This window comes from Bombus bifarius, unplaced genomic scaffold (assembly GCF_011952205.1).
Source record: "Bombus bifarius isolate JDL3187 unplaced genomic scaffold, Bbif_JDL3187 scf7180000008206, whole genome shotgun sequence".
Classification (NCBI taxonomy): Eukaryota; Metazoa; Arthropoda; class Insecta; order Hymenoptera; family Apidae; genus Bombus; species Bombus bifarius.
The window spans coordinates 182,124-192,784 of NW_022884510.1; the positions used below are offsets into that span (position 1 = coordinate 182,124).

The 10,661-nt window shown below is 42.7% G+C and overlaps 1 protein-coding gene across 1 annotated transcript in view; it reads right to left on the bottom strand.

Moving 5' to 3' along the window:
* The window catches only part of LOC117210555 (octopamine receptor beta-1R-like), a 46,579-nt gene extending 36,148 nt beyond the window's left edge, over nt 1–10,431 (bottom strand). The window contains exon 1 of the mRNA XM_033453688.1: nt 9,646–10,431. Within this exon, the coding sequence (XP_033309579.1) occupies nt 9,646–10,400 (755 nt within the window). The 5' untranslated portion in view covers nt 10,401–10,431. The remainder of the gene's footprint in view (nt 1–9,645) is intronic.
* Between the last annotated feature and the right edge of the window lie 230 nt (nt 10,432–10,661).

Consider the following 10,661-nt stretch of genomic DNA (forward strand, 5'->3'; position numbering starts at 1 on the left):
GTGAAAAGTTTGCCATCGATCTCGGTTGCAAGGGGAGAGAAAAGTAAGTAATCGGTTTGCGAGCAAAGTTCTCGCCGATATCTATTAAAAAGAGGAAGGCAAGGCAGTCCTCCGTCCTATTTCAAGGGCCGCGCGACACGTTCGATTCGCTTGGAACGAGCAACGTTGAAAAAAAGTTCTCCACCGTTTAGATCCGCCACCGTGTATCTCATACCTTTTCTTTCTTTTCTTTCTTTTTTCCCATTTTTCTCATAGCGTATCTTCATTTCTTACATTCCGTGCGATAACGTAACGACTTATAAAGCAGTCGGTCTAACTAATTTCGCGTATTCGAATTTATCAAGAGACTGGAAACGTAACGTGCAAAATGTCTGTTCCTTTCTCGAAATTTCTCGAAATACCTGCGATATTTTTGCTTTCGTCGAAACGTTTTTTCAACGATTTACTGGAACGAAACGCTCTGGGATCGAGTACACCGCTCTGATGCGGCGCGAAGATATCCAGTGGCGAGGATAACGCGCGATAATCGCGAGATCTTATTTATTTAGTCGCGACGATTCAATTTCCCGGCAGATCGACAAAAATCCGCGAAAATTCGCTGGTTCGCGCTGCAAAGTCAAACTTTCGCCTGCCTCGCTACGCCAAAGGGAAATTTGTAGCGCGTCAGCTATACGAGGGAACAGATCTGGAAAATTGCTCTTTCCCTCGACAGCAAGGGGAAACGCGCCACGAGAATTCGAATTAGCGCCACGGCTCCTCGTTATTTTCCCTCTAGTTTTACACGCATATCCAAGTTTTCAATATAACGACGGAAATCTCGTCTCGTCCTCGTATAATCTCGTTGCACCGTCTGCGAAGAAAGTGCTTTGTGCTACTTAGATCGGTAACTCCATTCGAGTGGCAAATGTTTAAAAGCGTGGAAAATGGTGGAAAATCGTGAAAAGTCGATGAATATTGTAACTGCAGAAGTATCTTTCTGCGAACGCATCTCGTTAGAAATAAGCACACGCATCCAAACGCTTTTAAAGCTTTTCAACGATGTTGGCTGCTTCTGTCGATGCATCAACCGGGAACCGTGTAGAAATGCGACGATTCATTCGGCAGGATTTTTTCCTCGTGTCGAACGATTCGTCCGTCGATTGGTCCGCCGTAGGAACGATTCCAACTACAGGGACGGTACTGGCGATTCAACGAAATACACGGCTGGCATTCGCCAGTATTCCGATTACTTTCGTTCCAGCCTTTTCTACCCAGGGATTTTCAAGGATTTACAGTCACTTTAGATCTCTTCGTCGTGGTCTCGCGATTTTCATTGCCGTCGTGTTTTCGCGAAAACAGAAAGGTTTACGCGTTCGCTGCCACCAGGTGATCCACCTTGCTAAATCTTGTAGAACGATGACATCCAAATCCTACCTTTTGCTTCCATTTTAAAACAGGGTCGAATAAAATTCAACTTTGTATTAAATTCTGTTCGTATTAAAATGTAAATTTGTTAGAACAGAAGACGCATACGTAGATCGCAGATTCTCCAAGGTTAGCAAATGTTAGGGCCGAATTATATGCTAACTGCGATAACTCACGGTCGTGGTAATAAACGAATTCGTTGCTAATCGGGCGAAAGCTATTCTTTGGTCCGTCAATTCTCGTTTCTACGACGCAAAAAGACGATACTTTCGAATAATACGCACGGTGCTTTATCGAATACTATTTAAATAAATAACGATTCGAGGGACGTTGTTTTTAACTTTAAACTGAATAATCGTGTTGCTACGGAATCGTGGAATTTAAGCATTCCACGTTTAATCGGTCGAGCAAATCGTCTACGTACGGACGAAATGATATTAATAAACATGGTATAGTGGAAACGTGATTCGCTTAATAACGTTCCGAGTGGAGTAATTACTTTGCTGGTTAATGGTGTGCTGTTTGAAGTGACAGCGTTACAGCGAGTCGAATGTAATAACCGTGATACTAAATCTATGGGTGCACGCGCAAAATAGGCCGATTAATCCGTTAATAAACGCAACCAAATTACACTGTTTCACGCAGGATGCGATTAAAAAATGCAATTTTACACCAAGCGCAGATTGTTCGACCAGATTACCGGTTACCGGTTACAGGTTATACGTAATCGTAAAATTTGGCGTAATGTCTAACGTGTACCGTAGATGATCGATGTTCTCGTAGAATAAGCAACGCGATATTTCAATCGTTCCCTCTGATACGAAACAGAGATAGACACATTTTCCTTTCGTATTTCTCGAATCCTTCGAATCGACGAATCGCCCGACGAAGCTAATCCACGCGAGACGTCGAGAAAACAGAGTGCGGTATTCGTAAAGTAAATTAAAGAAAAAAAAAAAAAAAGAAACACGGGAAGCGGAAGAATCGTCAGGAGAAAGAAGGGATCGACGAAGGAAGCATTCTTTCGAGAGAGTTTGAGGAGAAGCGTAACCGAACTAGCGTGTCGCGAGTATCGCGCGAGACATCGCGGTTCCGCGGCTGAAAGCTCGAAAAGTAGATCTGACAGCGACATAGAAGCGGGCATAGGCTCTCTCGCTGAAGCTATAAATCCAAGATTTTCGTTAAGCCCGAAGGAGACGCGTCAAGGCTGCTCGAGAGCATTCCGAAATACGAAACACCGGGGAGCAAATGTGTCCGTAAATTATGGATAGGATCTTGGAATCAGCTTGAGAAACGAAAGAAAGCGTCGGAAGGCGTCTTGGTCCTCGTCTTCAGTCGCGATAAGTGCTTTTCCATTGTGCTGTATCGATCGCCCATCTCACACGGAAGTATATTTTCCGGTTTTCCGGGACTCGTTACAATTGCGTATCCCCCTGATTTAGATCTCTGGTTTTTGCAAAGTGTCAGCAGTGCAGGAACGTGGAATCGCAGACAAGGTTCGTGAAACGTTGGATAAAACAACGAAAACTACCGAGTATATATACGTATAATAGTACGAGTCAGGGATGAATTCTCTTTAACGACTATGTTGGAAATATAGAATGACACTTTTCATTGACATCATCTCGTTCGAGAGAGAATAGTTTCTACCGATTTCTCCTAACGAGCGCATTTTTTCTTTATCTTTTTTTTCTTTTTTTTTACTCGAATTTATCGAATTTCGTCGTTTTGTTGGAAAAAATCGGCGTATCAGCCTATCCTTGATTTAGATTTGAAGCGAGAAACACGTGGAATCGACTCACGCGGAGCGTAAAGATCTCATTAATAATAGCCCAACGGCGACGTGAAAAAAAAACTTGCACAAAACGTTTCGCTTCGTCGCAATTCTCCCTTCGTTCCTGCTTTTGTCAACGATAAAAGTTTCATGGAAGGGAGTAGGACGTAGCCAACGACGGCCTAACCCCGTTTACGAACTGCAGGCGATCGGATCATGCGCACAGAAACGCTTGCAATCGCTTCGGGTACGTACACGATTCCATTCAGACTCGCTTAACGAAACTCGAAAGCGAATCTTGCGACAGTTTCAAGTAATAACGTAAGATACGTAATAGTTTATTCTTCAGCCTGCTGGCTTCAATTTCCGCAAGAGTTTACTGGTCCGAAAGGACTCGAATTATCAGAATCTTGAGATCGTTTCGAAATTGAGACTCCAACCAGCCATCGCTGATCGAGAGTCGCTAATCGACAGAGAAAGAGAGAGAGAGAGAGAGAGAGAGAGAGAGAGAGAGAACAAACGGGAAATAATAGATTCAAGAGCAACCGTTTCCACCGGCGTTTGTTATTCAACGACGGCACGGCTCGATAAATTTTGCGCTGACCCAAAAAGGCCACGGGACAACGCGCTCGAACCTCGAACGGAATTTAAAGAGCGCTCCTCTTCGAGTCAAGCCACTTAGCCATAGACTTTTGCATCGATACCGAGCCGATCTTCCTTCTCTCTCTCTCTCTCTCTCTCTCTCTCTCTCTCTCTTTCTATATATATATATATCATATATATAAGGTCACGAAGAGACTTGCAGCCGAGAGAGAATACCGTCGAGAGGCTTCGTGAAATTTCGGACGGCGTTTCAACGAAACTCGTTCGTGGATCTTGGAAAATCTGAGATGTAGATCACTTTTATTAGGGTAGAAGGATAAGAGGGATGGCTTTTCTAAGGGACGAGTTTCTAAAGAGATTATGATTTAGGAGTGGATGAGCGGTTTTGGGTATTGCAGGGCAAGCAAGGAGATCGTGATGTTCGTAGAGGGTGGAAAAGATGAAGTTTCAAATTTCCAGTGAAAACGTTTCATGTACACCGGCTACGAAAAGAGTATTTTTACATCGCTGCATTTATTATCGCGCGTTAAGTATATACTTGCGATGTTGGATACGTCGTTCGATTGGAAGCGTTTCCAAGTTGAAGACGATTCAAAGATGGATCGTTACTGAGCAAGCGAGACGATACGAACCAGAGAGGTAGATATCGGTCAGACGTTACGAAAGCCAGATCGAGAACAGTCGTTTAGAAAGCGTCGTATCAAACGAGATCGAATTATCGTTACTTTCGTCGAAAAATATATGCTAATTAACCGTTGCAATTTTTCTATGTGCTTTATTTGGGAATTTTTCGAAATTGAGAGCAAAGACGGGGTGCCGTTTCAGCGAGGATGGAAATTTGTCAAAGTTGCAGGATGCGTAGCACGTTGTTTCGCTGGGTTGTGAACATTTTTAGAAACTAGGACGCCACAGTATTTGTAGCAGATTGAGAATTTTTAGGAATTCGAAAGACAGGTGGACGTGATATTTTTACGGGTTGTCGTAAACTTGAAGAAAATCGAAATACGATATCGTTGCTGTAGAAGATTAACGATTTTTTGGACGCAGGCACGCCAGCATACTATTCTTCCCTATAAAGATCTACATTTCATAAAATTGTTTAATCTCTACAGTTTATAGCTTTTTATTAGTTCAATCTCTGTAACGTTGCTCTTTCATTTGTTTCAACTGGTCTTTCGATAGAATTTAACTCGTTTATTACGTACGCGTTGAACAGCAATTTACGGTATTGAAATTATTTAAATATTTGCGAGAGTACGTTTCATCGAAACAAACTTCTTCAAATTGTAGAGCTACTAGCCGTGTTACCACACAAGTTTTTTTATCTAAAACTTGTTTAAACATCTCTGCTAACACCGCTGTTAAAATAACGAGTACGTTGTAGAAACGTATAACTCGGCCGTGGTTAGCAAAGTTGCTAAAAATAACGATGCGATGCGATTGACCAACTATACAATTTTCCATTCGCTTCGTATAAAATGAGGGAATTTACAGAGGGTGTATGAACGCGATGTTCGCGATAATTGATCGAATTAATTCGTTAAATCGTTTTTATATCTAATAATATTCGCAATAAACTTCTTAATTTGTTAAACTTGGCGATATTCGTAATAATTTCTAATAATTGTCCGAGATAGTGATCTGATAGTATTGGTAATAATCGTTAATTCCTTAAAATAAAGTCAAGTAGTAGAACAATGTGAAAACAAAATGACATATATCGAGAATTACGTATTACAAGATAGAAGATTTTGCGGATCAGAAAGGGAAGAAGAAACGAATTACAGATTCCTTCTCCCGACAAAGTTCAGCGCCTCCTCCGCTGGCGAATAGTTGCTTTCCAGACTAGCCAGACGAATGACCTCCACCCCTAGATCGAATCGAGTTATTACGACGCACCACTTTCGTCCTGGCATGCCCATGAATGGCCGTGAATGCCTATGAATCGATGACGCGTGACTCTTTAAAAATTTCATCGACGGCAATTTCGTAGCCACGACGTAAAACAGTACTTTGGCTCGACTCCCCCCGGTATCGAAGCTCGAGAACCGCTGAGACGCTGAATTTTCGAGAGCGTCTCGAAAATCGAAAACCTGCGAAGAATACGTTCAATAGTCGTTCGATTATTATCTATGCGCATGCATTTAAGCATTTACCTGACCTTCCATTTGTATTTAGATCGCGAAATTTTTACGTATTCACGGGAAATTGATTTCTAGAAGCTTCTAGCGAGGTTTTACTATTTTAATTCTATTCTGAGACGTATAATTCGGCGGATCGATTTGTAACAGGAAGCTGAAAGTGGAAGCTCGATTATCGGAACGCCGATTGACGAAAAGTAGAATAATTATAAGATGAGAGCTCTTCCTGCAATTCGAAATCAATGGATATTCGATCGGATATCGTAAAACGCGTTATAAACTTTGAAAATGTTTCAAATGTTTCTCCGTTGAATCGTTAGTCGTCGAGTTGCGGTTCGATGGAACGAAACTTTGACTTTGAAAGATATCAACGTAACAGGATATAAAAAGGCAACTATCTAAATCGCGACATAAATGAAAGCTTTCGGTCCTTTGCCCTTGAAATTTGTGGACATTTCATAACAGAAACGATAGATTGCACAGATATCGTTGAATATACGTATATAGTAGGTTGGAAAAGAGCGGATGGTAGCACACGACACAGCGGTTTTACCTCAATTTTTGTACACTATCCGAAAAAAACAGTTGTTTTCGAGAACGTTGATCGATTACCACGGTCGTAGAACAAAAAGCGTAATGCAGTTACATTAACCCATTCTGGCTGTGAACAAGCTTGGAAATGTAGAAAAAATTCGCACTCTGCGTTGCACTCGAAAAACAAAAACTTTATTCTAAAGCCGATATAACTTAGCTTAACTTGGTCTTTTTATCCCTCGATCGATATACGCATATTCAATTGTTAACAAATAAATTCGTGGTACGAACGAAGCGGGGAAGATTTCGTGATTCGAGATAAGACGAAAATCAAGGATACACGGACAGATGACAGGAAGTTATTATTATTGCGTCGAAAACGTAGAACACAATGTTTTCGCTTCGAGTCTGACTTTCGAGAAAGTTGAGTTTAAAAATTAGTCGAAGATCAGTAGGACCTCGACGAAGAACGCTGTCAATGGTCGGTTTTCATCCGATGGATAATTAAACAAACACAGGTATGGTCGATTTTCTCGTTTCGTCGAAGAAAAGTTGACGAGTTCGAAGAACGTGTTTGACATTGCCATATAGAGTAGAATATAAGAAGCAGACCAAAAGGCATCTGCCTTCGGCTGCTAGAATTGCAGGATCGATTCATAAACACCGTCCGACCCTCGTCCCTCCTCGTGGATGACGTGCTAACCTTCCCATTTGCAAGCTCCGACCGCTCCGTCTCATCTTCGACGCGATGGTAGTGGTGGTTTCGTTGCTAGAACGATTACGCTGAAGAACGGCGGGACGTAAATCTCTGAAAGAACGCTTGATAGAAACGTGAAAGCGTAAAGGTATTCCCGATTATACGATAATTGTTCGCCGTGAGAAACGAAGGATTTACGGTGCTTTCTATCGTATCGCATTTTTATCATAATGATAAATTATTTCTTTTAGAATCTGTATTTTATTCGTGAAATTCTCGTCAAACAGAGTTGATAAATGGACTGTCAAATTTTTCGGAATGTCAGCATTTACAGCGTTAATTTACTTCGTAAACCACCGTAAGCTATATCGATCGTGAGGTGTAAGCTTTTAGAAGCACGTCGAATTCGTTGAATTAACTTTTGCCCGCCATTTGTCTGCGATAAAGGAAACGCGGTTCCGGCAACATCTGCGTTCCTTTGAGCAACAAAATTTAAGAGATACTCTTTGTTTCTTTTTCTTTTTCTTTTTTCTCTTCCTTTCTCGTAAGTTACTCTACTTGGACGGAGCAAATGGACGTCGCGAAGCAGCGACGTGTCGTCCCGGTAATCGCTCGGTCCTCGCGATCCTTAATTACGAGATTTTCATTCTTTACTTGTTCCGTATCTCGACGGTGAAATCGTTTGGCAAAAGGACACAGACGTAAAATACTGCGTCGCGAGTAGACAGAGGAATAACGATCGTGATTGGAAATAATTTTTAATCGAAACCGCGGTTCGCTCTGTCTCTTATACGTGGATCGCTTAATTTTATTTCTCCGAGCAAACGTCATACTCCTATTTCTTGTTTAATTCAAGTTTCATCTCGTATTCGAGGCCCGACGAACGACGACAAACCACCTTTACGAATTCCTTTTTCCGTATGTACTCGATATATATAAATGACTATACATAAGTAGTACTAGTACATAAATGACTATAAAATATATTTTCTTTAAAAAAGAGAGAGAGAGAGAGATTGCAATTGAAATTTTGCCGATATAACAAAGACCGTTCGAACGCGTTCGTTAACCACCACTAGCTGCGTAGACTTTCGTGTCTCGGTGTACATAGCAGCACGTACACATATCGGAGAAGCAACGCGACGTTAATTCCGCGCGTCGACGAATCAAGCAACTCTTGCAAGATGCATAAATGTTCTCAGCTAGAGATAACTGGTACATTCGCGTCGACGTATCCAATTTCCGACGACTGCCGATCGACGAGAAAAAGAGGAAAGTGTCGTCGAGCGTCAGGAAAGGATCGTCTCGGCCGAACGGTGCTTCGCCCATTACCGAGAAAAATCAAATCGGAAAATTTGATCGCTGCAGCTGCTACCGATATCTGTAAGGAGTAAGTAAGGCGGAAGTAAGCGGACGCCCAAGCAATTGTTCGTAGAATGCAAAATATTTCTCATTTCGTAAATTTGACGTACCGTGCTAAGAGACGATTCGAATTAGTTGCTATGAGAATACGATGAAACGACGAAAGAACAGATGAAATACGCGTTTCAGCGGTAGAACAAGTGCTTTGTTAGTGGACTTTGTTGATGCAACTATCTTCGAAATTGACATATTGTGCACGCAGGATGAGCCGTTTCAATCTAGAAATGGATTTAATGTAGTGGCGACTGAACAGAACTGAAAATACGCGAGATTCGAAAGAGATCGAGAGCACGTTGGAATATCGATTAGAAGGTGGAGAGAAGGACGAGTGGAGAAGTGGACGGTGTTTCGCGTCACTCGATACCAAAGAGTCGAGTTTAATCTCGTCTCGTACGTACGAATAGCTGCGATGAAAAGTTTCATCCAATTACGAATTTCACGAATTTTATGAAAATCGAACACGCGTTACAAAGCGTTAAAGTTTACTTTGAAAACTAAAGATTTCGTTCAATTCGAAGAATTCATAACGTAGTTGGTAGGTAGAGGCCGAACAAATTTCAGATTCGAAGATATCAAACGGCGAAGTAAAGTTGTAAATAACGGCGAAGCGTATAACGAGATAAGACGAAAGACGAGAGGAAGGAAAGATCACGATCCAGTTGTTCCATCGAATGATTCGATTTAGCCGAAATTCCTCGAAAATTAGGATTTACAATTCTCATCGAATATCTTTTATACGATCGAAATCTTCGCCGTCTATACGGCGTACGTAGTTGAGAGCGGCGATGATCGCCTGGCCAATTATTACACACCGCTGGCTGGCAAAGTGCAAAGAAATGGTTGAACGGCGAACGATATAACATGTTTAAGATACTCGTAAACGGATAAAGACGCACCGTCTGGGTTTACCTTTGCAAACGTAGCGCGATTAAAGAATAAAAAGAGAGAATTAAACGATTATCTTGCTCTAACGATACCATCGTAATGTTACTCGTAGCGCCGCTGTAAACTATAATTTTGCGTGGCTGTTTGCCCTAGAGCGTTAAACGAACGAGAAAGAAAACACTTACCGATAGAGCATCCGCTCTTGACGATCAGCCTCCCGGTAAATCTTGTAATACATGGCGATCATGATGATTCCAGGCAGCCAGAAACTGACACTGGAGCTAATCACGGCATAGAGTTTGTTCACTTGGAACACGCACACGTCGGGGAAATTCCTTCTGAACTCGAGATGCTTTTCGGTGGTGTACCAGCCGGCGAAGATGGGCAGGAAGCTCATCACCGTCGGCGAGCACCAAACCACGCTCAGCATGGTGCTCAGTCGAAGATTCGTCATGATCAATGGATAGTCCAACGGTTGCACGATCGCGTAATATCGATCCACGCTGATGCAGCACAGATGAAGAATCGAAACGGTGCTGAAGAACACGTCCAGCGAGTTCCACACGTCGCACATGAAATAGCCGAACAGCCATCTTCCGGACAGTTCGACCGACGCGTTGAACGTCATGGCGAAAATGGCCACCAACATGTCGGCCAACGCCAACGAGACCACGAAGTAATTGGTAATTACGCGAAGCTTCCTGTGCCTCATTACCGACACGATCACCAATAGATTGCCGAACAGAGCGCACAGAATGATGAAACCCATTACCATGGCTTTTACCGTTAGAAGAATCGCGTGTTCCAATTCGTGGCCATTTTGCTGTTCGTAGGGATTCGTGGAACGATTCGATGGACCAGTATCGACCAGCACGTTCGACAGACTCGATAGATCGGTGTTGTTGTTCGAATCCTCTTCCATCGTCTCGTTTAGTTCCATCTTTCTCGCCGCAGCTCCTCCCTTTCGCTGCGTTTTCCAGCACTTTTTCCCTTCCCGTCCCGTTACCGTGATCCGCGCTGCTGCTCGACGTCCTCGTCCGCTACTTCGACGACCTCGTCGACGAGGTTACGCCGCAGGTTCCGTCGCAGATTCCGCCGGGCCATCGAAGGAGCAGGGAAATCCACTTTGCTTTAGCTGGCTAACGGATGATATCGAAAGGTTAGATATGGATGCGAGTTGCGTTGCACGTTTCACCGTTCC